Source organism: Vipera ursinii (genome assembly GCF_947247035.1).
Source record: "Vipera ursinii genome assembly, chromosome: 10".
Taxonomy (NCBI): Eukaryota; Metazoa; Chordata; class Lepidosauria; order Squamata; family Viperidae; genus Vipera; species Vipera ursinii.
In genome coordinates this window covers 15,837,282-15,865,008 of record NC_139520.1, presented here as the reverse complement: position 1 = coordinate 15,865,008, position 27,727 = coordinate 15,837,282, and the positions used below count along the sequence as shown (strand labels likewise).

The 27,727-nt window shown below is 43.3% G+C and overlaps 2 protein-coding genes across 4 annotated transcripts in view; one reads left to right on the top strand and one right to left on the bottom strand.

Annotated features, from left to right (window-relative positions):
* Positions 1–1,558: 1,558 nt before the first annotated feature.
* On the top strand, positions 1,559–24,104 carry PLEKHF1 (pleckstrin homology and FYVE domain containing 1). 3 transcript variants are annotated; one of them, XR_014493409.1, is made up of 3 exons: positions 1,559–1,834; positions 13,244–14,144; positions 23,909–24,104. XR_014493409.1 is itself a non-coding variant. In XM_083370476.1 (2 exons), exon 2 carries the CDS (start codon positions 13,257–13,259, stop codon positions 14,064–14,066), a length of 810 nt encoding a protein of 269 aa, XP_083226602.1. In that variant the 5' UTR covers positions 1,559–1,834; positions 13,244–13,256; the 3' UTR covers positions 14,067–16,211. The 3 variants fall into 3 exon arrangements, 2 of the variants coding, with proteins under 2 accessions (XP_083226602.1, XP_083226603.1); XM_083370476.1 differs by lacking the exon at positions 23,909–24,104 and having other exon boundaries at positions 13,244–16,211; XM_083370477.1 differs by lacking the exons at positions 1,559–1,834; positions 23,909–24,104 and adding an exon at positions 7,996–8,103 and having other exon boundaries at positions 13,244–16,211.
* The window catches only part of LOC310645067 (protein C19orf12 homolog), a 25,812-nt gene continuing 21,950 nt past the window's right edge, over positions 23,866–27,727 (bottom strand). The window contains exons 3-4 of the mRNA XM_083370479.1: positions 26,083–26,258; positions 23,866–25,004 (exon numbers count right to left, since the gene is read on the bottom strand). Coding sequence (XP_083226605.1) covers positions 24,739–25,004; positions 26,083–26,242 — 426 coding nt within the window. The 5' untranslated portion in view covers positions 26,243–26,258 and the 3' untranslated portion in view covers positions 23,866–24,738. The remainder of the gene's footprint in view (positions 25,005–26,082; positions 26,259–27,727) is intronic.

Genomic DNA, 27,727 nt, shown 5'->3' with positions numbered 1-27,727 from the left:
GGAGAAAGGGAGAGGTTTCCAAGCTGAGCCATGTTGGCTCAGGAATTCTGGGAGTTGAAGTCCCCGAGTCATGAAGGGGCCACAGTTCCCTATGCTGGCTCAGGAATTCTGGGAGTTGAAGTCCCCGAGTCATGAAGGGGCCACAGTTCCCTATGCTGGCTCAGGAATTCTGGGAGTTGAAGTCCCCGAGTCGTGAAGGGGCCACAGTTCCCTATGCTGGCTCAGGAATTCTGGGAGTTGAAGTCCCTGAGTCATGAAGGGGCCACAGTTCCCTATGCTGGCTCAGGAATTCTGGGAGTTGAAGTCCCTGAGTCATGAAGGGGCCACAGTTCCCTATGCTGGCTCAGGAATTCTGGGAGTTGAAGTCCCCGAGTCATAAAAGAGCCAAGGCTGCCTACCCCTGTTCTAAACGCAGGAGAGGACAACTGCAATCTGGGAAGCCACTCCAAGCTTCTCTTCCTTTTGGAGACCCACTCAGGAAAAATCCACAGCTTTTTTTGGGGGGGGAGGGAGACTTCTGCGTAGGGTTTCTCCGCTCCCCCAACTTCTTCCCACTGGGAAATCTCTTGTTCTACGTTGGCTTCGCCACATCTCAGGACTCACCGCCCTGAGTCCTTCGGGAGAAGGGCGGTATATAAATAAAAATAATAATAATAATAATAGTAATAATAATAGTAATAATAATCTCCCGTAGCTTGCTGTTACATCTCTGGCCCGACTGCACCCCGTTCATCTTTTCCGTTTGTTTTTTATTATTACATTTATATCCCGCCCTTCTCCGAAGACTCAGGGCGGCTTACAAGCTTAGCAGTAGCCTTCGTTCTATGTATATGCCTGCTTATTAGGGCTTTCACACACACCCCAAGCGGCATTATTACAAAGTCAGCTTATTGCCCCCAACAATCTGGGTCCTCATTTTATCTACCTCGGAAGGATGGAAGGCTGAGTCAACCTTGAGCCTGGTGGGATGCGAACCTGCGCTAATTGCAGGCAGCTGGTGTTACTTAAGGAGGCATCAGCCCACTGCTCCACCTCGTTTCTGTTTCTCATCCGCCCTCCTTCCTTTCCCTCCCACCCACCTACCCACTCCCCCAAAAAAAAGAAAGAAAGAAAGAAAGAAAGAAAGAAAGAAAGAAAGAAAGAAAGAAAGAAAGAATCAGCAGGCTCCGATTGTGCCCCTTTCTGATTGGTTCCCGACGGTTCTTCCCTTCCTCTCACGCTCCTCTTTCTCCTGGCTCGGGGGCGTGGCCAAGCCTGGAACGCCGAGGCTTGAGCGTTCCAGAACCGGATGGTCCTGCTTCCCGGGCGCCGCGCCGATTGGTTGGCCCCGGACATCAAAGGGCGGGCATGGAACGTTGGCGAGTGCCTGCGTTCCAAAGAGACTTTCTCCCGTTCTCAGGCTGAAGCCTCTTCTTCTTCTCAGCCGCTTTCCTAGCCGCCCGGCTCGCAGAGGTCGCCAATCCGAAAGGGCAAGTGGGGGGGGGGGGTTAAAAAGGAAAGGAAAAAGAAAAAAGCAGGGATCGATCGGCAAGTGGGGGGGGGAAAGAAAAGGAAAAAAAAGCAGGGATCGATCGTGCAAGCTGTGTTTGGATCTACTCGGAAGTTAAGCGCCCAGGACTGGGTTTGGTTTTCCCTGCAAGGTCCGGTGGCATAGCCTAGAAGTCCAGCTTCGGGGTACCCACGACCCCCCCTCGATTCCAGTGGAAGGCGGCGGGGAGGGGGGGTTGGGATCTCGGAACTGGCCTCTCGAGATCTCGGGGGATCCAAGTGGATCGAGAGAGCGGGCGGCCGTCGCCGACGCGATTTGGAGCGGAGCCAAGGAAGTCGCAAGAAGGTAGGTTGGGTGCTGGGGGGGGTCGCTCGTCGGCGATCTCCGCCCGCCGGTGCTTCGGGAAGGAAGAGGCGCCCGAGGTCTGCGGGCTTTTTTTTTTCTTTTTCTTTTGTTTTTTAACGCAAAGAACTTTCAAACTTTCGCACCGCCGCTGCGAAGTTGGACTCGGGCAAAGGAGAAACGGATTTAAATGCAATGCATTCCCGGTCCCATCCTTCCTTTCCCTTCCCTTCCCCCCACCCCCCAGTACCGTATAGTTCCAACTTCATCAGATAGAATTCGTATATAGATTAATAATAATAATAATAATAATAATAATAATAATAATAATAATAATAATAATAATAATAATAATAATAATATAATAATAATAATAATAATAATAATAATAATAATGTTGGAAGGGACCTTGGAGGTCATCTAGTCCAACCCCCTGCTAAGGCAGGAAACCCTATACCACAAGTGGCTGTCCAGTCTCTTCTTAAAAGCTTCCAGTGTTGGAGCATTCACCGCTTCTGGATGCAGGTTGTTCCACTGGTTAATTGTTCTCACTGTCAGGAAGTTTCTCCTTAGTTCTAGGTTGCTTCTCTCCTTGATGAGTTTCCATCCGTTGCTTCTTGTCCTGCTTTCAGGTGCTTTGGAGAATAGCTTGACTCCCTCTGCTTTGTGGCAGCCCCTGAGATATTGGATCACTGCTATCATGTCACCCCTCACCCTTCTCTTCATTAAATTAGCCAGTGCTTTTTTTTGTAAAAGAAAAAGGTGCCGGAACTCACACATGTCATACAACCTGCCTTGCCTACCCTACAAGGTTCCATCCAAAAAAAGGTGCCGGAACTCCGTTCTGAGCCTTCTATGAGAAAAAAAGTAGGTAGCTACTGACGTGTTGCAAGATTTCCCTCGTTTTCTTAGAGAAAATAACCGGGAGACGGGGCGACCTGAGGGCTTCTGTGCACAGGTATGTCCCAAAGGTTTTTCCCTTGAAGATGTTTCACTTCTCATCCAAGCAGCTTCTTCGCTTCTGACTTGAATGGATGGTCCTTCAACCAGTCAGAACTGAGGAAGCTGCTTGGATGAGAAGTGAAAGGCCTTCCAGGAAAAGCGAAGTCCAGCTGCCTTTTGGAAAGAAAAAAAAAAGCCCCATGGGGACAACCGTGACCTGGATGGCTGAGAATCAGCGTAGACATATTGTGCGCACAGATGTTCATACAGATGTGACAAGACATCTGTGAGGGGTAAACAGTGCCTGGCAAATAATGTTCTTGTGACTGTGAAGAATCACAAAATGGCCATGCTGTATAGGAATTCTGTCTTAATGCTTTCATCTGATTTGAGAGTAAGCTTTGCCGGGGATTCTGGGAGTTGATGTCCACGCATTTTTAATTTACAAGAGGCTGAGAAACGAGCAAGCATTGGAGCCGAGCTAGAATCGACATTCGGTTAGAGCCAGGGTAGGCAACCTCGGCTCTTTTATGACTCATGGACTTCAACTCCCAGAATTCCTGAGTCAGCATTCTGGGAGTTGAAGTCCATGAGTCATAAAAGAGCCGAGGTTGCCTACCCCTGGGTTAGAGAATGAAATTAAATCGCATATACAGAATATTCTTAACAGCTCCTTTCAAGGTTTAGCATTACAGGCAGCCTGTCCTTTCCAGGGGAATTTGGAAGTTTGGGGTGCTGTTATTAAAAAGACCTTCTGAATGTTTTTTCCCCACCTAGCTTCTCACTGTACTGGGGAAAACCACACTTATAGAAAAGTTTAATAGGTTTACAGTATGACTGTTTAGATATGCTGATGGCCAACAGTTCGGCAGTTCAGTTCTCACTGGCTGAAGGTTGACTCGGCCTTCCATCCATACGAGGTCGGTAAAATGAAGAATCAGATTGTTGGGGGTTGTAGGCTGACTCTGTAAATTGTTTAGGGAGGGCTGTAAAGCACCGTGAAGTGGTATATAAGTCTAAGTGCTAGTGCTATTGACCTTCCTTCCTTCCTTCCTTCCTTCCTTCCTTCCTTCCTTCCTTCCTTCCTTCCTTCCTTCCTTCCTTCTGGTTAAAACTCAGTATTGCAGGCTGATTCTGCCCACAGCCTAGAGTTCGATCCTGACCATCTCAAGGTTGACTCGGCCTTCCATCCATACCTACCTTTTTGAACAAGCTGGCCTGGCCTGATGGGATGGGGTTGGGTTTTATAAATCTGTTTTAACTTTTTTAATGTGTACTAACTTATTCATGGGCATTGTTGTTTAATCACTTTTAATTTTTGTATCTCGTTTTTTAATATGTATTGCCCTGTTCACCGCCCTGAGTCCTTCGGGAGAAGGGCGGTATACAAATTAAATTAATAAATAAATAATAAATAAATAAATATGAGGTCGGTCAAATGAGGAGCCAGATTGTTGGGGGCTAATATGCTGACTCTGTAAACGGCTTAGAGAGGGCTGTATAGCACCGTGAAGCGGTAAATAAGTGCTATTGCTATCTTGGTCCAAATAATGGAAAATATACTCCTCAAAAAAATAAAGGGAACACAGTATATTTTTTCCCCATCCTGAGGCTCCTGTGGTTTCTGCTTCCATAATTCTTCTAGTAATTATGGGAACTGAAGTTTGGAGGTTGAAAATGGTTGTTTTGGAGACCGTTAGACCAAAAGCAAAAAAATGTGGGTTGCATCCAGTGACTTCTTAGAAGTCAGTGATGTTGATCTCCAAAGAGACTTCTGGCGAAAGTCCCATCAGATCTTTTCCTTTTATGGAAAGTGATTTGAACTTGATCTCAACTGCAGAGCCAACTTTTCATGCAGCTAGACTTCTCTGCCTTTCACAACAGCCTGAGTCACACAAAGATGGGTTTCTACATCTAACCTTCCCACCAGACTCCTTCCTATCCAAGTGCCAAAATGCTGTTTTAAAGGCACAGAGCATCACCAGCAAAACAGGAAGGAGTAGAACAAGTAATAATGGCTTCAGCAGCCAGCCACTCTCTTGAGGTTGAGGGTTAATTTAGTGGGTTCCAGACAACCTGTGACCCATTGGGCCATTATAAAGAGGAATTTTCCGACAGGGAGAACAAACAACCAGTGGAATAGCTTGCCTTCAGAAATTGGGGGAGCTTCATCACTGGAAGCTTTCAAGAAGGGACTGGACTGCCATCTTTCAGAAATGGTGTATGGTCTCCTGCTTGGGCAGGGGGTTGGACTAGAAGACCTCCAAGGTCTCTTCCAACTCTGTTATTCTATTCTATTCCATTCCTTTCCATTCCACATTGTATTGTATGATCTATCACTTTGCTGTTTCTTTGTACACTGTGAGTTTATGCACCGGAGACAAATTCCTTGTGTGTCAAATCACACTTGGCCAATAAAGAATTCTATTCTATTCTATTCTATTCTATTCTATTCTATTCTATTCTATTCTATTCTATTCTATTCTATTCTATTCTATTCTATTCTATTCTACCGTATCTTCTGGCGTATAAGACGACTTTTTAACCCATGAAAATCATCTCAAAAGTTGGGGGGTCGTCTTATACGCCGGAAAATACGGTATTCTATTCTATTCTATTCCATTCCATTCTATTCTATTCTATTCTATTCTATTCTATTCTATTCTTTCAGAGATAAGTATTTACCCAGAGAATCAAAAATTAACACAGGCAGGCAAAAAAGCAGGACTGACATCTGACTTCCTACCGGCTTCCCCATTGACTTTCCTTGTAGGAAACTGGCAGGGAGCATTGGAAATGATGACCCATTGGCCCCAGTAGTTCAGCAGTCACAACGTTGCCAAATTTGGAACCCATGGGAGTCATGGGGTCCTGGATTTTGGATGCATTCATTCTTTAAGTTAGTCCATTTAAGGCAGGGGCTCCCAACCAGCGGTGTGAGATGATATTCCAGGGGGTGCGGAAACTTGGGTTTTCAAAATTATAGTGTATATGCATAATACGTTGCCGTTACTTTGAATTTTTGTAAGGGGTGTGGGGATATATCAGAAGCGTTCTAGGGGTGCGGGGTATAGAAAAGGTTGGGAGCCGCTGACTTAAAGGTATGTTGATTCAAAAATGGTTGCCCTGTGATGTATCATTTCAGCCAACTGAAGGTTACAAACATGTTGTTAACTTAATAAACTGCAGTGATTCACTTGACTGTGTCAAGGAAACCTGGGGCAAAACTCACTTAACAACTGTCTCACTTAGCAATATAAATTTTGGGCTCATTATGATCATAAGTCGAGGACTACCTGTATTATGCAGGGCCCGATATGTAAAGATAGCCATGTTCGTTGCTGGTGGCCCACAATGTCAATTTTCTCCTATTGTTCAAACTCAAGTGGGCTAATGCCTGCTTAAGTAATACCAGCTGCCTGCAATTAGTGCAGGTTCGAGTCCCACCAGGCTCGAGGTTGACTCAGCCTTCCATCCTTCCAAGGAAGGTAAAATGAGGACCCAGATTGTTGGGGGCAATTAAGCTGACTTTGTAATAATGCCGCTTGGGTGTGTGTGTGAAAGCCCTTTTAAGCAAGCATATACATAGAATGAAGGCTACTGCTAAGCTTGTAAGCCGCCCTGAGTCTTCGGAGAAGGGCGGGATATAAATGGAATTAAAATAAAATAAAAAAATAAACCATTGAGTGGGCAAAGTGCTGTGAGTATGGAAAAGAATTTGAACCCCTTATTCTGCCAGCCCTTCCTTTCTCATTATGCATCTCCCTTGTAGCACTGTTATTAGTCCCCTTCTATTTGGAAGCAGATCTCACTGAGATTGGCAGGAACCTCTCCTAAATAAATGGGTATTGCATAAGAAGTCAGATTACCTTAGTAGAGAAGGCCAAGATCTATCTCTACTCTTCCTTCCAAAATATACCTGCATACGATACTTTGAAATGATATGGCGGTAAGATCAATAACTCAGTTTTTATTTGTTTTGTGAATAGCTATGGTGACCATTTCACCTAGCCATCTCTCCCTTTGGATAAGGAGCTACAGGGATTTATTTATTTTTTCCTGTTCCTATCCTATTGACGTTGGAAGGCTTGTCCGCAGATAAGGAGTTGCAAGTTTGCAACTACCATGGAACAAAATAATAATCGAGGCCCAACTTAACGTAAAGCAATCCTTCAGAATTCCATTTCAACACACTGGCTTCATTCATCCAAAGGTCAGCCCAGGAACGAATTCTTACTATTCAAACGAAGGAAAAATGCAAAGCCAAATCCCAGTGGCTTGCCTAGCTATCGTTAGATTCAAACTCGATTTTTTGTGTACAAGATTGAATAAATCTTCGGAGCTACAATCCTGAACCTTTGTGCCTGACAAGCAGATATTTTGAGCGTCTAAATATACACCACTTGCCTAGCATTAGGTTCAAAACATTGGACTGCATGATGATTTCCTTTAACCCTAGTTTGTTGAACACCTAACAAGTTAACCAGGTTTCTTCAGCCTGGAAGTTGTGGAGTTCATCAACTGCATTGCTATGCTGGATGGGGGGGGGAAGATCATAATCATAATAGTAAAGTTGGAAGGGACCTTGGAGGTCATCTAGTCCAACCCCCTGCTCAGGCAAGGAAACCCTGCACCATTTCAGACAAACGGCTGTCCAGTCTCTTCTTAAAAACTTCCAGTGTTGGAGCATTCACCTCTTCTGGAGGCAGGTTGTTCCACGGAAGATATGGAAGCTGAAATCAACAGAGAGACAACGAATGCCTGCAGTGGGAAAAGCTGTACTAGGCCATAGCCACATAAACCACAGTGAAACTCATGTTCAAATATGTGACCTATTTTTTTTTTTTTTTGCTGCAAAAAAAACTATCCTCTTTTACTTTCAGTCTACTGAGTTTTGAAAGGAGCTCTGGGTTTTTTTATTTGTTTGTTTGTTTTTGCAGCATTTCTTGGCTCCTCAAACTCAAAGAGACCGAGTTGTTATTGCAAAAGAAAAGCTTTCTTGCAAAATGCTTGGATTGGCTAAAGCGATTAACAATAGTTCCTTGAGTTTTGACTCAAAACAAATCCATATGATGAAAGCCGCCATTCTGTGCGCTCTGGGAAGGAAGCCCAGCTAAAGAGGGCAGCATTATTTCTAAGAAAGAACATTGTAGGTTTCTGTTGTGAAAGGCCCTCTTTTAGCCCTGTGCAGCAGTTCAAGCCAAGAAACTGGTGCTCTCTTTCTTAAAGATAAAGTTTCCAGAAATTTAAATGAAAGGCTGAAGTCTTTAAGGCATTGTTTTGGGAGGAAAACCATTGCCTGCCTGTAATTTAAGAGCTGGAATGTTTAAGTCAGTTCCTGCAAATGAATAAAATGGTTATCTGCTGTGACTTTTAAATCTTTTCTACAACACTGCCTTCCTTCCTTCCTTCCTTCCTTCCTTCCTTCCTTCCTTCCTTCCTTCCTTCCTTCCTTCCTTTGAAAAACCTTTTTTTCGTCACCCCATTCCTAAACTTTTTGGCTTCCTTTCTGCTTTCTTCCTTTTCTAAATTTCTCCAGTATGTCCTCTTGCTAAAAATATTGCCTGTTTTTTGTTTGTGTTTGCAGGTTTCAGGGAAATCTCCTACTGTATATAAACTATTCCATCAGGATGACTTTTCAGTTCAATCTTTTACCCACTTCTTCTAGGTCAGGGGTAGGCAACCTCGGCTCTTTTATGACTCATGGACTTCAACTCCCAGAATTCCTGAGTCAGCATAGCTGACTCAGGAATTCTGGGAGTTGAAGTCCATGAGTCATAAAAGAGCCGAGGTTGCCTACCCGTGTTCTAGGTGAATGCAATTATAACCGTTCATTTAGGGATGCACAGCCGCTCGCTGCAGGAGGCCAAAACCACTTCTAGCTTCTGAGCTGCATTCCCACATGAGGACTAAGTCAGAACAAAAATCAAATCAAAACTCAGTCTGACTTTAAAATCAAATGAATCCCAACCTCTTTCCCAACATCAGGCTCTTTTCCAAGGAGTTCTCTCTTCTCATTGGGTGGCCAATGTATTTATTTATTTTATTTATTTTAATTCCATTTATATCCCGCCCTTCTCCGAAGACTCAGGGCGGCTTACAAGCTTAGCAGTAGCCTTCATTCTATGTATATGCCTGCTTATTAGGGCTTTCACACACACACCCCAAGCGGCATTATTACAAAGTCAGCTTAATTGCCCCCAACAATCTGGGTCCTCATTTTACCTACCTGGGAAGGATGGAAGGCTGAGTCAACCTTGAGCCTGGTGGGACTCGAACCTGCACTAATTGCAGGCAGCTGGTGTTACTTAAGGAGGCATTAGCCCAGTGCTCCACCAAGGCTTCAGCTTCAGTACCTATCCTTCCAAAGAACAGCCAGAGTGATTTCCTCGAGGAAATTCTTCCAAATAGCCTTTTCCAACACGGTGTCTCTATTTTTCATGTGTGGGACTGAGCGGGAGGGAAAGTCCACACATCTGGAAGGGTACCGTTACAGCGTGCTCTGCAGAAGAGAGCGGTCTAACTTCTCAGCCCCTTGAATCGGAAAGCCTTTCGTGGGGTGATAGGTGGCTAGACGCCTCTTGGGAAAACCCATCTGCAAAACCTGTCTGTGAGAATTACGAAAGCTTGGCTGCCTTTCACAAGTGCAAGTTCCCACTTCAAATGGGCCAAGAGTTTTAGAGGGGCTTTGTGTGTGTTCCCCCCCCCCATCCTGCTGAAGTGCGTAACAAATCATTATAGCCGTAAAGGAGAGAATAGGGGAAAGGGGAAAAAAAAGGCTTGGCAAAGTTGATTGGGGTTCTTTGTTTCTCTCATTAAATGAAAATGGTTCTTCTAAAGGAGCAAAGGGAAACTAATCAGTCCTTAAGGTAAATTGGTTTTGAAAGCCAGTTTGGTCTTAGTGGTTAAGGCACCAGGCTAGAAATCAGGTTACCGTGAGTTCTAATCCTGCATTGTCCTGAAAGTTGGCTAAGTGACTTTGGGCCATTCTGTCAGGACCCACCCCAATCCACATCTTAGGAAAAACAAAGAATTATTGGAGCCAGGTCTTGTCCAAAAGGAGTTTTTACTAGGACATGATCGGTTGTGGAAATACAAGACAGGATCTGGCATTGTGTTACACTTTGATACTTTATAAAGAGTTCCCGGTTCAACCCCCTCCCCTCAAACCCATTTGGTCAGACCCACATCAATTAAACTTAGGTGTCAAACCCTTTCGTGGGAAAGAGGGATCTTCCCGTACCTTTATGACTATTGCCTCCTTCCTTTTCAGATTCAAATGGAGATACAAACCAGATCTCCTTCTCCCTTCCCTCCCTTTGTTGTCCTCAGTTCAAAGGTTCTCCCCCTGGTCTTTGAAGACAGCCTCCCAGCAGTCTGAATAAACATCCTTGCGCCTATTAACATCTTCTCTTCTCCTCCTTGGAAAAATGTCAGAATCCAGTGGGAGTTTTTGAACATACATATAGGATTTTATGAATGGGATATAAATGGATTCTGACACTGTGTCTCTCAGCTCAACCACCTTACAGGGGGAGAGAGAGAGAGAGAGAGAGAGAGAGAGAGAGAGAGAGAGAGAGAGAGAGAGAGAGAGAGAGAGAGAGAGAGAGAGAGAAGAAAGGAAGGAAGGAAGGAAGGAAGGAAGGAAGGAAGGAAGGAAAGAAAGAAAGAGAAAGAAAGAAAGAGGAAGGAAGGAAGGAAAGAAAAAGAAAGAGAAAGAAAGGAAGGAAGGAAAGAGAAAGAAAGAGAAAGAAAGGAAGGAAGGAAAGAAAAAGAAAGAAAGAGAAAGGAAAGAAAGAGAGGGAGGGAGGAAGGAAGGAAGGAATGCATGGCATTGATATTTACAGAATAGAATACAGAATATCAGAGTTGCAAGGGACCTTGGAGGTCTTCTAGCCCAACCTAACCCTACACCATTTCAGACAAACGGTTGTCCAATCTCTGTTTAAAAGCCTCCAGGGATGGATGGGGCACCCACAACTTCTGAAGGCAAAACCATCCCACCGATTAACTGTTCTCACAGTCAGGAAATTGGTCCTTAGTTCTAGGTTGCTTCTCTCCTTGATTACTTTAGAATGGATGCACATTGTTATTAAGTCAGAAGAGATACACACCAGTGGTTCTTCACAAGCATCTCATCAGAGACCTGGCCTCCTTTTTGCTCACATCAAATAAGTTGGAGGAAAAATAGAAAATAGGAATAGGAGTACCTTTTTGTTGTTTTGTTGTTGCAAAACTAGAGTTCTTATCTTCTCTGTTTACTTGTGTTGGGTTGTTTCAAAAACTTGGATCATTTTGAGAATGACCTCCAAAGTAGGATGTAACATGGAAGGTCTCTTTGGGAATAAAAGGATGGTGGATGCTTACATTCATCAGGCCCTGAGATATCAGATTTTAGAAGACCCTTCTGAATTTGTGGCTGTTGGGAAGTCTCCTTATAGCGTAGACGAGAATTAAGACGTAGGTTCCTTCTGCTCTTGGGTTCACAGGCGAAATGTATTAAGGCATGGTGTGTGTTTATTTGTGCGTCCCTGTGATATGAATATGATAGGGTAAAAGGGGTTACATTTGGGGCCATCTTTAGTTCCAGTCCCAGAAAAGAGCTCTTTGTGGGATTTGAAAAGATATAAAAATTAAAAAATGTTCACCCTGTGTAAGGAGAGCTAAATTCTATTGAATGCCAAATCCGTTGCAACTCAAGACTTATCACTGCAAATACATTTCTACCCTCCACGACAAAAGTATTAGCTGGCTGGCATATGCATGTGAGCCGGATATAACAAACCACAACATTGAGATTATGCTGTAGTCTTTTCCTTTGTTAGAACCTTATTGTTTTATTTCTTAAGATAACGATGTCCATATTGCACACTGTATACTTACCACTTAGGGATGTAACCTGCCCCTTATATGACCTTTGTATTTCTTTGTGGATGACCAGTTATATTTGCAATTGTATTTGTCTCTGGAAGAAAAAAAATATGGGAACATTCTCAGTGAACTTCAATTTACCTTTGTTTATGAGGAAATGACTCAGTTTTTCCGCATATTTTAAGAGTGTTACGCTTGAACCCAGAGTTGTTAAAGCTTTGTTTAAACAAACCAAATATGACATGTAAGTCTCTTGACCTTGGATGCTGGACTGCCTAATGAAGTTTGTGGAGGGTTTGAGAAACATCACATGGAAAAATCCTTTGGAGATTGACTCATTTTAGAAAGCTTGTACTGGGGAGGGACAATCTTTGAATAGCCTTTTAAAAAACAAGAAACTCTCTCGTACCAGGAAGAATGTTTCTTTCTGTCTCTACTCGACATTCTTGAATCACAGGAGAACATGCAGATTTCCCATCCATAGTTGAGGGAGAGAAATACCAAAAAGATATCAGCAAATATGTAGATTTGTTCTATACAGGTAGTCCTTGACTTAATACCACAATTGACCCCAAAATTCCAATTGCTAAGCAAGGCAATTGTTAAGTGAGTTTTGCCCCGTTTTAGGACCTTTTGTGCCACAGTTGTTAAATGAATCACTGCAGTGGTTAAGTTAGTTAACAGAGTGGTTACATGAATCTGGTTTCCTCCATAGACTTTGCTTGTCAGAGGATCACAAAAGGTGATCACATGACCCCGGGACACTGGGCAACCGTCATAAATATGAACCAGTTGACAACTGCCTGAGTTGAGAGCCGCAGTAACGCAAGTGGTTAGAGTGCAGTAATGCAGGCTAACTCTGCCCACAGTCCAGAGTTCGATCCTGACCAGCTGAAAGTTGACTCAGCCTTCCATCCTTCCTAGGGTCAGTAAAATGAAGTCCCAGATTGTTGGGGACAATATGCTGATGTTGTAAACTACCCAGAGAGTGCTGTAAAGCAGGGGTCCCCAAGCTTCGGTCCATGGACCAGTACCAGGCTGCGGCATGCCAGCAGTCGGTCTGCACAAACAAGCAAAGCCCCATCCATGAGATGCAGGCAGCACACAAAACCACACACTCTCTGGTCTGCAGAAAAACCTCTCTCCACGGAACCGGTCCCTGGTGCCCAAAAGGTTAGGGATTTCTTGCTGTAAAGTACCATGCAGTGTTATATAAGTCTAAGTGCGATTGTTATTGTTTTCACATGACCATGGGGAGGCTGCAATGATTGCAAGTGTGAAAAACAGTCATAAGACACTTTTTCCCCAGTGCCATTATAATTTGGGTCATTAAATAAAGTAAGTTGAGGACTACCTGTATAGATTTTGTTCCTGTCTTAACCTTAAAGTTACACTCAAAGGGAAGATTCAGGAAAGAGTTTCGGTATCGTGTGCTGTAAAAAACAGGTTGCTTTTCAAAATCTTTGGTCTTGCTCATGGTGAAACCAGCCTTTAAAGATAGGTGGGTTTATTTTTCATGATTTGATGACATTATAGAACAAATGGTACCTGATCTTGTCATTTACTATTTGGAGGGTTTTTTTTTGTTTGTTTTTGCAGGTGACTCCTCAAGATGGTAGACTACCTGGCTAACACCGAGATCAACAGTCAACGGATTGCCACGGTGGAAAACTGCTTTGGGACATCCGGCCAGCCTTTAGCTGTGCCGGGAAGGGTCCTTTTGGGTGAAGGGATTTTGACCAAGGAATGCCGTAAGAAAGCCAAGCCCCGCATTTTCTTCCTGTTCAATGATATCCTGGTGTACGGCAGCATTGTCATCAACAAACGGAAGTACAGCTGCCAACGCATCATCCCCCTGGATGAAGTCACGCTGGATATTCTACCGGACACCTTGCAAATGAAGAACCGATGGATGATCAAGACCTCCAAGAAATCCTTTGTGGTTTCAGCAGCCTCGCTGACGGAGCGCAAAGAGTGGGTCAGTCACCTGGATGAATGCATTCGCCATCTTTTGTCCAAAACGGGACAGCAGCCCCCAACCGAATACGCAGCCCCTTGGATTCCGGATAAGGCAACTGATATCTGCATGCGTTGCACCCATACCAAGTTCTCGGCACTCATCCGAAGACACCACTGTCGCAAGTGTGGCTTTGTGGTGTGCGGAGACTGTTCCCGCCAGCGTTTTCTCATGCCTCGTCTGTCCTCCAAGCCGTTGAGGGTTTGCAATTTTTGCTACAAGCAGCTGATGGCCAAAAAGAAGGAATCTGGAGACGAGGCAAAGCCGGTTCATTGTTCTCTGCCTAGCTATGAAGTTTCTAGTGGGGATGACAGTGACCGGTCTGATGAAGAGAAACTCGAACAGTGGCCTGCCGAGACAGAATTTTACACCTCGGATGTGAGCTGGTCATCTTTCCACAGTTGATTGCTCCATGGACTTCTTCTCTTTAAAGGCTGTCGTCCTTTGGAAAATGACAGAGAAGACTGGGTCTTTAAGGGACTGGTGAGAGAACTAACTTTGTCTTCCATTCCATCTGTTTTTTTTGTTTTATGAATAATGGAGAACTATCCTCAAGCCGATACATCAACTTTTGATTGGTCCTCTAAGACTGAGTCATTCGTCTTGAAGCTCCAAATTCGGATTAAAATATATTGGTGTGTTTTCAGAAAATGTTGGTTCTTTGTATTTAATTCTGAAGATAGTCAGCATCTGCACTCATCAAATGTTGAATTTCCATCTTGAGAATTCAACGAAATATCCCTGAGTTGGGTCTATTGAAGAAATCCAGTATTTATAAAACCAAATCTAAAACACAGATCTGGAAATCCAGAAATCAAAACGATAATTTCCAGAAGATCACCCAGCCTTGAAAATGGAGGGCACTTCTTATGAAGCACTAAATGGAAGTTATTTGATGAAATTTACAATAGTATTTACATTTCAAGAACTGAGCTGTGTATTTAATTTTTTTAGATCAACTTGAGAACAAGAAGAATTAAAAACTGACATTGCTTTGACTGCTTTTAAGTTAATTAAAAAAAGTTGGGGGAACTGGGTGTAGATATTTGGGGTCCTTTTCTAGTTTATGTTCATACAATCCATGATACTGTGGTTTGTTTAATGCATTTTTCACTTGAAGTGTTATTGAACTCAGCCAGTAAACCAAAGCTTAATGCAATTTAGGAATACAACTAGTGACTTTGTGATAAGCAGGGAATTTTGATAACTAGTCATCCTTTATCACACAAAGCAGATGTGTCTTAGAACACTAAAACAGAAGTTGGATAAACAGAAAAGTGATTTGTTGGCAGTATTGAATTATATTTATGGGAAAGAGCTAATTATTTTTAATAAGATGAACATAAATTATGTTTTTAACATATGCTACTTCCTGATAGAATAGTACTTCTCTTAATAGAGTTGTCTTTTTTTTAAAAAAAAAGAAAATCTACATATGGACTTCAGTGTTACAGAGATTATTATTGTATGAGTTTGCTTGTAATTTTGCTGATCAGCTGAAAGCACTTTTGTCTTTCCAAATTGCATAGATATATCAGATGGGGATAGACAAAACGAAACAAAAAAAAATAGGTTTGACCATCTAAAGCAGGAATGGGAAACTATGGCATCTTTATGACCAGTGGACTTCAACTCCCAGAATTCCTGAGCCATCCATGTTCAGGAATCAATCAAATAAATAAATAAATGCACAGATAGACAGACAAACTCTGGAGTTGAAGTCCCCAGATCGTAAAGGTGGGCAACAAGAACTTCTGTGGCGTAAGAACTTTACTAGCCAAGAATTAAATCCCCAGATCACCTCCAGCATGTTGACAGAATGGAAATAATTTTCTCGTAGTAGATCCTTGCATGCTCCAATTCCCTAAAGCAGCCTTTCCATCTAGATACCCTTCAAATGTCTTGGTCTTCCATCCCATAATTGTCACCCTGCTTTACCAACAGGCTCCTTGAACTGTGTAGGGTGTTTCCAATCATAAGCCAAGAATCCTGAAGATAAATTAAAAACAGACCATCCTCCTTTTTTCTGATGTCGAAATATGTTTTTCCCCCAATTAAGTCCATAAAAAAAAGAATAAAATTTTAATGTGGAACAGAACATCCTGTTCCAATTGCAACAGGATTAAATGAATTCAACAATGCTTCTGGGGTGTTGCTTCTTAACCTCCCATCCAGAGCTGAAGAAGCTTCTTGGATGAGAAAGTGAAACTTTTCAAAATAATAATAATAATAAACAAGATAGCCCAGTTGCCTTTTGGCAAAAAGCAACTTTGGGATGTTCCTAGGATGGTGGCGGGCCAATGTGTAAAACTTGGCCAGTGCATCTCTTTTGCAAGATCGGCTATGCCCTTATTTAATGCAAGATACCGTTGTATCTCTTGGAAACTTAAATCAGCTGTATGTATTTTGCAATGTGCTTTTTTTAGGTGTCACCCTGTGGCAAATCATAGTGGCACATCCTGTGGCTGTCTCTTCCCGTGTCAAAGACAAATGCATTGATGATCCATTCTTGCAAGTAAACAAATCATAACAAAAGAGCATCACAATTAAAATGAGCATCAGCAAAAACAGAACAAGACAAGAGTCTCTGAAAATGCGGTTTCTATAGAACAAAAACAAAAACCGGAAATCAGCTCTTGAGTTTAAAGGGTGAAACTACAGACGAAGTGAGGCAGGCCTATGCACAACTCATCAGTAATCAGATCAATCATACAGCTAGCAACATTGCACACCGCCTACTAAGATCGGGGAAACAGATTTTCTTTCTTTGGTGTCCTTTGAGACTCTGGGTTTAAAAGATTTGAATGTATTCAGCAAAACCAAAAAAATGAATTAATGTAGTAATTGGGTTGAAGACCTGCGGAAGTAATTTCGTGATTGGTGAAAGATAACCGGTAATTAACTTTTAAAAAAATATAATTTCTTAAAATTAATTATGGTCCTTAATTTAAGACAGAATGGCAGAGCTGCCCCATCCCCAAACAGCTCGTTGTCTGGACTGTCTCTCCACAATTCTTCTGTCTTTCAAAAATGGTAGATTTGATTTTATGGACCTGCAGAAGATCAGCTGCGCAGCTGTCAAACTGACTCCTTATTCTGAATTGCTTAGGCTACGCTACCTCACAAGGGAGACTGTGACTTTTAGTCACTGGTGCATTTTTCACAAAAACAGATGTAGGATACAGGCAAGTAAGTCCTCGACTTACAACCATTAGTTGAGCAACTGTTCAAAATTACAACAGCGCTGATAAAAAGCGACTTACAACTGGTCCTCGCACTTACGACCATCACAGCATTCCCCGCAGTCATGTGATCACGATTCAGGCACTTGGCAACCGGCGTGTATTTATGATGGTTGCCACATCACAAGATCACAGGATTGCCATTTGTGACGTTCCCAGCTCGCTTCTTCCGGCAAGCAAAGTCAGTGGAGAAAACTGGGTTGCTTAACAACTGTGCTGATTTAATGACTGTGGAAAAAATGGTCATAAAATCACTTAACCACCACCTTGCTTGGCCATAAGGGTTCTAGTCTCAACCGTGGTTTGTAAATCGAGGACTACCTGTCTTCTCATTCCTAAAAGATCTGGGTGAGAAAAGTAGTGATAGTCCATAGATTGGCCAGAAGTGGCCAGTTGCATACCACACCACTGCCTTAAAGGTTTGTCCTGTATCTTTAAGTTTCATTAAGTTTTTCATCAGTGGCTTACATATTTGGGCTAAATCGCTGCTGTTGTTAACAAATCCAAAAGAGCCCTCTTGTGCATCTTATTAGCCATTACACTAGGTTCAATTCAGTGAGTTCCCTGCCCATCACTGCACCTTGCTATCACCCTGGTTGGCGTGCCTGAAAGCCACAATCCAACAAACTTTTGGAAAAGGCAAAGTTGGAAGACGTGGCTCTCTGCCATAAACTAAGTAGCCAAATCAATAAATGCGAGATGAAAGAGGTTGGAGGTAATCGGGGCATCCAATGAAGCAGACGGAAGCATCCCCCCCATCTGCCACTGAAAGGTTCAGCTTCGCTCTGTCCCACCCGAAGCCCCCAGGTTCCCGGCTGTTCTAGAACAGATGGAGAGCTGAATCAAATGCTCCTCTTTCTCTCTGCTCGGTTGATCTCGGCTGTTGGCTAAAACTGCAAGCGCAGCGTTGCTGGGGCAACACCTATGTGCCTGGTGCTAACATGGCACAACTGTTAGGGAAGTCACCACCTCAAGCAGCCACAGAGCTAAATGCCATTTATGGAGGAACAAGTTTTGACTGAAATGGGGATCAATTAACTTCTTTGATCAGAGAAAATACATTATTTCTATCAGCAGCTGCAAACCTGTTATTGGACCTTTTGCATAACAAATGAAAATAATGAACTTGTGATTTATGGCTTTAATAGATAGACAGATTATAGAACAGGGCTGGCTGGAGAATTTATTTATTTTTTATTTATTTAGATTTATATACCGCCCTTTCCCGAAGGACTGGGAGTTGAAGTTCAGAAGTCCCAAAGTTGCCAAGGTTTGACTCCTCTGTGATAGAATGAAGAGCAATGTGCTGTGTCTTTAGAGAGAGAACTCAACATTTTTTATTATTATTTACGGGAAGAATAGCAGAAGCCATTACTTTATATTTTCTAGTTTTTTGACAACTTTTTTTCATTTCAGCCTAACCCTAAGTCTAACTTCCCCATTGAGGTCAATGCTGATATAGTCTGTTTACACAATTTCTCTGGAAAGGCATCATCGGACATGACCAAGGCTGTGAGCTCCTTTTGGTTGCTCCAGTGCTGATGCGGAACAAGGTGAATGATTTGACTCAAAAAACCTTAGCTGCTCCTCAGGAGAAAAGTTCTCCATAATTTGAGGAACATCCTGAAAGTCATCATCAGCATCAGTTCCTAGAAAAACAAAACAGACAGGCTAACTTTCAACCCTCTGGCAAACCATCCTTGGACAATAGAACCACTCTACTATTTGCAGATTCCAGCAGCATCTTTTTTAATGTAGATAAAAATCTATATTATACATACATATGTATGTATCAGGTTTTTTATGTATTTGTGAACGGGCGCAACCTCCCCTGGGTTTTGGCATTCCGAGAACCAAACCTTAATCCCTCGTAATTTTGCTTTTGCCTACAGCTCAATTAGTCTCTTGGCCAAAGAAACTTCTTTTTTTTTCCCCTGGAACTCTCTTGAGTCTTGGTGGCTACCAGAGAATGTTACTCTCTCCAGCAAGGTGGACCTTTGTTTGAAGACAGGGGCTTAAACCCTTTCTTCACAGATCCCTCAGCAGAAGCTTCCTTACCTGTCTGGGTAATCGTCATGCGTCTCCGTCACTGTCACCTCTTGGGTGCTCCATTTTGAGGAATTTGCTCTGTTAACTGCCATGGCAGTTGCTACTTTAGTGATGGTTGCTACTTTAGTGATGGTTTTTAAGTCCTTACATGGCATGGGTCCGGAATACCTCGGGGACCACCTGCTGCCGGCGTCAACTCCCCTCCACCCTGTGCGTTCCCACAGAGAGGGCCTCCTCAGGGTGCCTCCAGTCAGAGAATGTCGGCTGGTGGCCCCCAGGGGGAGGGCCTTCTCTGTGGGCGCTCCAGCTTTGTGGAACCAGCTGCCGGTTGAGCTCCGGATGGCAGCTGATTCCTCCGGATCTCCGCTCCTTCCGGCGCGGGTTAAAGACCCATTTATTTGAACAAGCTGGCCTGGCCTGATGGGGAATTACTTAGGGTTTTAATATTTATATATATTTTTATTGTTTTTATTGTGGGCAATAATTTAATTCTTTTTTAACTTTTGTACTTTTGTAGTTTTAAGATATGCCCTGTTCACCGCCCTGAGTCCTTCGGGAGAAGGGCGGTATAAAAATTTAAATAAATAAATAAATAAATAAATAAATAAATAAATAAATAAATAAATAAATAGTTTAAGGAAATAAAAACTCTCAGTACATCGAATGAAGCTGTTAAAATCATCTAAAAAGATGGAGGGTCACTTACCCTACCTTTTCGATCTTCAGCTCTTACTCCAGTGATGGCGAACCTTTCAAAGACCAAGTGCCCAAACTGCAACCCAAAACCCACGTATTTATCGGGTGCCAGGTGGGCGTGGCCCACTGGATGGGCGTGGCTGCGGTGGTCAGGCAGACTGCATGGGCGTGGCCGGGATGCGTGTGGCTACCTCAATGTTGCTTATGGGGAGGGACACCTCTGGGGGCCAGGCAGGATTGGGGGAGATCCAGGGGGTCTCTGGCCGTGGGGCCGTGACCAGGAGGCTTGTCTGGCAGGGTGAGGCAAGGTGAGGCAGGGGCCGGGAAGGCTGCTGCCTGACAACATGGTACTTTCGCTTTGCCAGGGGCGTGACAGATGCTCTGCAAGCTTCAGGAAGTGCTTGAGAAAGGAGAAGAGGTCTTCATAGCTACAGGACTGCCTGGAAGGTGATTCCGGATACCGGCAGGAGCCAAAGTCAATTTGCACTTCGGCACTATCAAAGTTCATTTGCACCTCCCTGCTCCCAAAGCAGGATGTGGGGCTGATTGATACCCGAGAAGGGAAGGAGTGATTGTTCAAAAGCTTCACCGATTATTGCTGGTTACGGGACAAAGTCTAATTTCCTATTAAATATCACCGCAATTCACAAGCGGAAGATTCTTTGTGGAGGGTCTCGACCAGAAGATGGAGCTTGAGAGCCTCCTTGGAGCATCACCCTCTTTGTTTTCTTCTGAGATCCGGCCTCAGCCTCTCACCCCCATGGACCTCAGGTTGTCCTACAGATTTCCACCAGTGACACAACATTCTCAGTGCTTGGCAAACCAGAAGTTCGATAGCTTAAAGTTGTGTAACTGTACTTGCCTATCTTTAGAAAAAGATGACATTTGGAAGTTGGGGAGCATGACAGACATGATGGCCTTGACCAAACACAAACAACAATCTAGCAGAAGGTGAGCAAATGAGGGTGCTGTTTATTATCCTCAGATGTTTATGGGGTACCAAATCATTGCTGAAAATGATCAGTTGGTCTGTTCATCTATCTAAGAGTGAAGGCAGTGCGTGCTTGGCTGAGCCTAAATTTGTTCTCCACAACTATGGAAGGATGGAGAACAGTGGAACAGAATGCTAGAAGAGGAGCTAGGATATCACCAGGAGCTAGAATGTCACCACAATGTAAAAAAGATGTCGAGACTCTAGAAAGGGTACAGAGAAGAGCAACAAAGATGATTGGGGGACTGGAGGCTAAAACACATAGGGAACGGTTGCTGGAATTGGGTATGTGTAGTATAACGAGGAGAAGGGTGAGGGGTGGCATGATAGCAGTGTTCCAATATCTCAGGGGCTGCCACAAAGAAGAGGGACCCAAGCTATTCTCCAAAGCACCTGAAAGCAGGACAAGAAGCAACGGATGGAAACTAGTCAAGGAGAGAAGCAACCTAGAACCAAGGAGAAACTTCCGGACAATTAGAACAATTAACCAGTGGAACAACCTGCCTCCAGAGGTGGTGAATGCTCCAACACTGGAAGTTTTTAAGAAGAGACTGGACAGCCATTTGCCTGAAATGGTATAGGGTTTCCTGCCTGAGCAGGGGGTTAGACTAGATGACCTCCAAGGTCCCTTCCAACTACTACTACTACTTCTTCTTCTTCTTCTTCTTATTATTATTATTATTATTATTATTATTATTATTATTATTATTATTATTATTATTATTATTATTATTATTATTATATGTGGACTGCCTCAACACTTTCCTGTTGGGTTGGGCATTCCTAAGTACATCTATTCATAAAAAAATACCTTTTAGAAAACCAGGCAGGTTTTGGCGGAAGCCTGATGAACCGCAACATATTGGGGATCTACCAGTTCTAAAATGTCCCTCTTGTCTAACTCATGACCAAGACGAGGAGGAGGTGTGTGCAATATTTGCATAACATTTATAATTTAAACCAAAAGTTGATCTGTCTCACTCTAGCGGGGAAGTTCACTTCAAAGTGATCTACATTCCTATTTGGCTTGCTGTGAAGGTAGAATTGCACATGGATTGTTGTTGATTTCCTAACATGCTTGGCAGGCCTTAGCCTTGGAGTACATACGTGCTTCGGCCAGATTTCCAAAAACCTGTGCAAAAAAAGCCATTTAGAATTCTCATCAGTTTGACCCTTTCCATAGAAGCCTGCAAGGAATAGATAAAAAATAAGAGAAAGGAACTTTGTTGATTTTTATCTGCTGCAATAAATGTGTTACAGTAATAACTGCTGCTCTGTGTACCCGAACACAACCAACCAAAGGTCACGCCAAGGCAGATAAAGAGGTTCAAGAAACCCTCTATCAGCAAATAAAACTTGATATGTATCGAAAGAGCAGATTTGAAAAGTCTACGTGCAAATTTAATTGCTCTGTTTAAGGACTGATCCTTAAGAGGCTTCGGAGGCCACTCACCCACTCAGTGCAGACTTACAACTTCTCTCCTGGTACAATGGTCTCAAAATAAGATACACAATTATTAACTTGGTGCGATGCTTGCTCTCCATTGTACAAAGAGTGTTGATTGTGAGGGTGAAGGTTCTCCGAGCTTGTGGGTTGGTTTCTGAATGCTTCTGTTAGCAGGCTAGGTAACACCTTCAGCGGAGTTCAGGGGATGTAACCTGATGTAACCTCCCCATCACAAGACCATCACAAGCCTCTCACTGATGACTCACACCTGACCCAACCCAAGACCCTTACTTGACACACCCACACCTGAAGTCCTTATAAACAAAAGAACACTGACCCAGACCTCTCCTAAACCAGCGGTGTCAAGCCCGATTGCATTGCGGGCCGTATAGCGACGTATTGGGCGTTTCCCGCCTTTGCGGTGCTGGGGTGGGTGTGGCCTGTGCGGGCTGCAATTGGCCTGTGGGCCGCGAGTTTGACATGCCTGCCCTAAACTCTGCTGAAGATATTACTTAGCTTGGCAACAAAAACATCCAGAAATCAACCCACAAGCTCAGAGAACGAACCTTCGCCCTCATCTTATCCCCGAGCTACAGATATTCGCCACTATTGCAAAGTATTGATTGTGCAAACCGCTACCGTTCTCCGTTTGCAGCCTTAGTTTGCAGTCCTCTTCAAAGCAGCCTTTGACAGGAATTCCCTCGTCTCTTATTTATCTGCAAGGCTACCATCCTCACCTGGCATTCTCTTAATCACTTTTCAAAGGTTACCTTGTCCCATCATATCTGTCTTTCCAAAGATGTCTCCCCATGCCCCAATTTCTCTTATGAGATAAGCACCACGAAGGAAAGTTTTTCATTCCTCGGTGTCTATTACAGGAAGTCCTTAACTTATGACCACAATTGAGCCCAAAATGTCTGTTGTTAAGTGAGACAGTTAAGTGAGCTTTTCCCGCATCTTATGACCTTTCTTGCCACAGTTGTTATGTGAATCACTGCAGTTGTTAAACACATTTGGCTTCTCCCCATTGATGATGATGATGACAATGATAATGATAATGATAATAATAATAATAATAATAATAATAATAATAATAATAATAATATGAAGAAGAAGAAGAAGAAGAAGAAGAAGAAGAAGAAGAAGAAGAAGAAGTTGGAAGGGTCCTTGGAGGTCATCTAGTCCAACCCCCTGCTCAGGCAGGAAACCCTATACCATTTCAGGCAAATGGCTGTCCAGTCTCTTCTTAAAAACTTCCAGTGCTGGAGCATTCACCGCTTCTGGAGGCAGGTTGTTCCACTGGTTAGTTGTTCCAACTGTCGGGAAGTTTCTCCTTAGTTCTAGGTTGCTTCTCTCCTTGATGAGTTTCCAACTAATTGCTTGTTAGAAAGTCGCAAAAGGGGATCACGTGACCCCGGGACACTGCGACCATCATAAATATGAGTTCATTGCCAAGCATCTGAATTCTGATCACATGACCATGGGGATGCTGCAATGGATGTGGGGAAAATGGGGATAAGTCACTTTTTCAGGGCGGTTGTAACTTTGAATGGTCACTAAATGAACCGTTTTAAGTCGGTTGAGGACTACCTGTATTTTCATTTGTTAAAAAACAACAACCAAAAAACCCCTGTAGGTTGGACTTTTAATATTCTTTGTTACTCCCAAATCTTTCTTGTTTCCTCCTGTTGAGCGTTCTCAGCTGAAGGCACCTTGAGTTCAGGAAGGCCAGTTTAGCATCTCTAAAGGAAGGGGGAAGAACGGTAATGCAAACTTGGCAACGGACACATTAAAATTCAGCTTTATTTGCACTTATTTTCAGGAGAAATACCTAAGATGAAACATTTGCTACATTGTTGGCTCAGAACGGTTTCAACTTTTCACTCCTGCACCTTCTCAAAATTAAGGCAGAAGGAGAAGAAGCACGCACCATCCAGAAGTTAACCCCCTCTGAGAAATTCCAAGATTGATCATTCTAACATGGCCAAGAGGACACAGCACAGGTCAACCGCAGTGCAATTATCGACGTTAGGTTTCTCCAACTGGGTATCCAGAAGATGTGTTAACCACCAGCCTGTCTCTCTTCAGCCAAAGAACATATTTGGGTGGGACAATTGATCATAGATCCAACGCCTGTAACTGGGCAGGAAAGGCTGACAACACCTGTTCAGTGTATTCATCTAGAATGATGCACATCAAAGAGCAGCAAATGGTGACATCATCGTAGGGCAAACGCCATGACTCACCTCCTGGACTACAATGCCAGGATGCAATGGCGGCACTTCCTTTGACGGCGTCAACTGTTACAGAGGCTGCTGCTTAGATGGTCAGATGAATCAAGAGGTACTTACTCAGCACGGCACTCCAAATACCACTGTGGGATTTTGGAGTGGCATAAATAGATCTTTAAATAAATACGGTAAACATTGAGGCTCAAACCCATCGAACCTTAGCTATTGAAATAGAGACTAATTATTGCAAAACCAAAAACCACAGCAAGGGCAAACCAAAGCTTGCCTCATTCAGATTATTTTGGGTAAAAACGCACAGTTGCCATCTTGTTATTCCTATAGAACCCGTGATCTTAAGAAATCTAAAATGCCAGACAAAAGTGCCAGAAGGCACTCGGCCCCCTTAAAGACACATCCAAGTCTAGTTTCCATATTGGATTTCCCCTTTGAGCTCTGTAGCGATATAGCTCGTCAGGACTCCAAGCAATTTCTCTTGAAGGGCGCCGTTGGCCATGACCAAGGCTGTGAGCTGGGCGAGGTCTGTCCAGTCCAGATTCTCAATAATGGCACAGACATTTTTGTAAAGCCGCTGCTGCTCCACAGGGGGCAGTTCCAGGATAATCTGAGGAATGGGCTTGAACTGCCCAGAGGTCATCCAGGCCCCAAGCAAGCCACCAATGGCACCTCCTAGAAAAACAGAACGGACAGACCATCTTTCAACTATCTGGCAAACCATCATTGAATGATAAAGATCACTGGACTATTTGCAGATGTAAGCGGCATGGTTTCTGACGCAGATAAGGGATCTGGGATATTTTTAAGTTACATTGTCCTATTATATATGGTTTTTTGATCTATCAGGCCTGGACTGAAGGGGTTTTAGCTTTTAATATTGTTTTAATTGTTGGGCTTATGTAATTTAATCTATTTTAATTTATACTATTTTTATATTATATTTTATGCTGCCCTGTAAACCGCCCTGAGTCCTTCGGGAATAGGGCGGTATAAAAATTTAATTAAATAAATAAATAAATAAATAAAATAAAATATATCTATTTGGAACAGCGTTCAATGTAGTTTTCACAACTGTAGCAACTTGAAGATTGTGGACTTCAACTCCCAGGATTCTCCAGCCAGCATAATGGCCAAGATCGAGTAATCCTTATTTAGTATTTTAATTAACATATCTTTTATACTTCTTATATTTCAAACAATGAGTTTGATCCATAGCTTTTTGTACCCTTTAAATTCCCACCTGTCCTATATTTTATACCATCTATATCACTCATATAAACCTTTGGATTATGGTTTTACTTTATATCCTTTACAATCACTCTGTCCAGATGGACGATTTAGTACCGTATTTCCATGAAAATAACTGGAAAATAAGCCCTAATACATCTTTTGGAACAAAAATTAATATAAGACCCAGTCTTATTTTCTGGAAAACATTTTGCCTTCTTTGGAGAGCAGGCAGCACAATTTTTAATGTGGGCCAGTGTGCTCACAGTAAAAAAATATATATGACAATAAAGCTTATCCTATCCTATATTATCTTATCTCGAACTCTAAAGAAAATCGATTTGACTTTGGAAAGTGGATCCAATTTAAACAGCATATACATGCATTCATTAATGTAATTAACCAATGGCTGCTTCCGCATCTTCAGTATCTCTCTCCCCCCCCCATCACATTAAAAGCTACACTTTGGTGGATCCAAGGCTTTTGGATGCACTTAGGCATATATCTTGAAGCATTAATTTACCAATAGCAATGCCAGGTGGGCCTGCCATCAAACCTCCGAAGAAAGCCGCTGTTCCCACGACCAGAGCCCCTCGGCCGGAGTGCTTGAAGGCAGCTTTCATTTTTCGTTCTTCAGAAACATGGCAGAGGAGCTGCATCACCTCTCTGACGTTGACAGGCATGGTGACTTCTTTGGAGCTGAAATAGTTGTAAAAAGTAAAGGTAAAGGTTCCCCCGCACATGCGTGCTAGTCATTTCCGACTCTAGGGGCCGGTGCTCATCTCCGTTTCAAAGCCGAAGAGCCAGCGCTTGTCCGAGGACGTCTCCGTGATCTTGTGGCTGGCATGACTAGACGCCAAAGGCGCACGGAACGCTGTTACCTTCCCACTGGAGTGGTCCCTATTTTTCTACTTGCATTTTTATGTGCTTTCGAACTGCTAGGTTGGCAGAAGCTGGGACAAGTAACAGGTGCTCACTCTGCTACGCGGCACTCGGGATTCGACCCGCCAAACTGCCGACCTTCTGATCAACAAGCTCAGTGTCCTAACCCACTAAGCCACCGCGTCCCTTTTGAAATAGTTGTCAAAGAACCTTAATTCAGCTCTCTCTTTTTTTCCCTCCCTCTCACACACAGAACTTAGCGCTGCTTGTTTATATTTGTATGTGTAATTCACGCACACGCATGCACACGTACAGACACTTAATTATCACTAAGCAACCCATTTTACCTGTTGGGCCATCATTTCAGAGATGTTTCATTGCCCAAGCGGGAGAAACAGAATAATCAAGGGAAGTGACCTCTAACTTCCTACTATCTTGCCCACTGACTTTCTTAATAGGAAGCCAGTAGGGCATCTTGGAGAGTGCAAAACTTGGGTTGAAACTAAACATTAAAAAAACCAAGATCATGGCATCTGGCCCTCTCAATTCCTGGCAAATAGATGGGGAAGAAATGGAGGTAGTGACAGATTTTATTTTCCTGGGCTCCAAGATCACTGCAGATGGGGACTGTAGCCAGGAAATTAAAAAACGCTTGCTCCTTGGGAGGAAAGCCATGGAAAATCTAGACAGCACACTAAAAAGCAGAGACGTCACCCTGCCAACAAAAGTGCGTATAGTCAAGGCTATGGTCTTCCCAGTTGCAATGTATGGCAGTGAAAGTTGGACCATAAGAAAGGCTGAGCGCCAAAGAATTGAGGCCTTTGAACTATGGTGCTGGAGAAGACTCCTGCGAGTCCCTTGCACCTCAAGGTGATCAAACCGGTCAGTCCTAGAGGAGATCAACCCTGACTCCTCTTTAGAAGGCCAGATCCTGAAGCTAAAACTCAAATACTTTGGCCACCTAATGAGAAGGAAGGACTCACTGGAGAAGAGCCTAATGCTGGGAAAGATGGAGGGCAAGAGAAGAAGGGGACTACAGAGAATGAGGTGGCTGGATGGAGTCATTGAAGCAGTAGGCGTGAGCTTAGATGGACTCCAGAAGATGGTAGAGGACAGGAAAGCCTGAAGGAACGTTGTCCATAGGGTCGCGATGGGTCGGACACGACTTCGCAACTAACAACAAGGGAATCTTGGAAATGAAAATTCACAAGACTGTGGCTCACTGCAGCAGTGCAGCCACAAGAAAGCAGCCACAACTTTGTCAAACTTCCATTCCACAGGAGCTA

Bases quoted from the DNA above. Each gene is read 5' to 3' on its own strand.
- PLEKHF1 (XM_083370476.1), top strand. From the start codon at position 13,257: ATGGTAGACTACCTGGCTAACACCGAGATCAACAGTCAACGGATTGCC.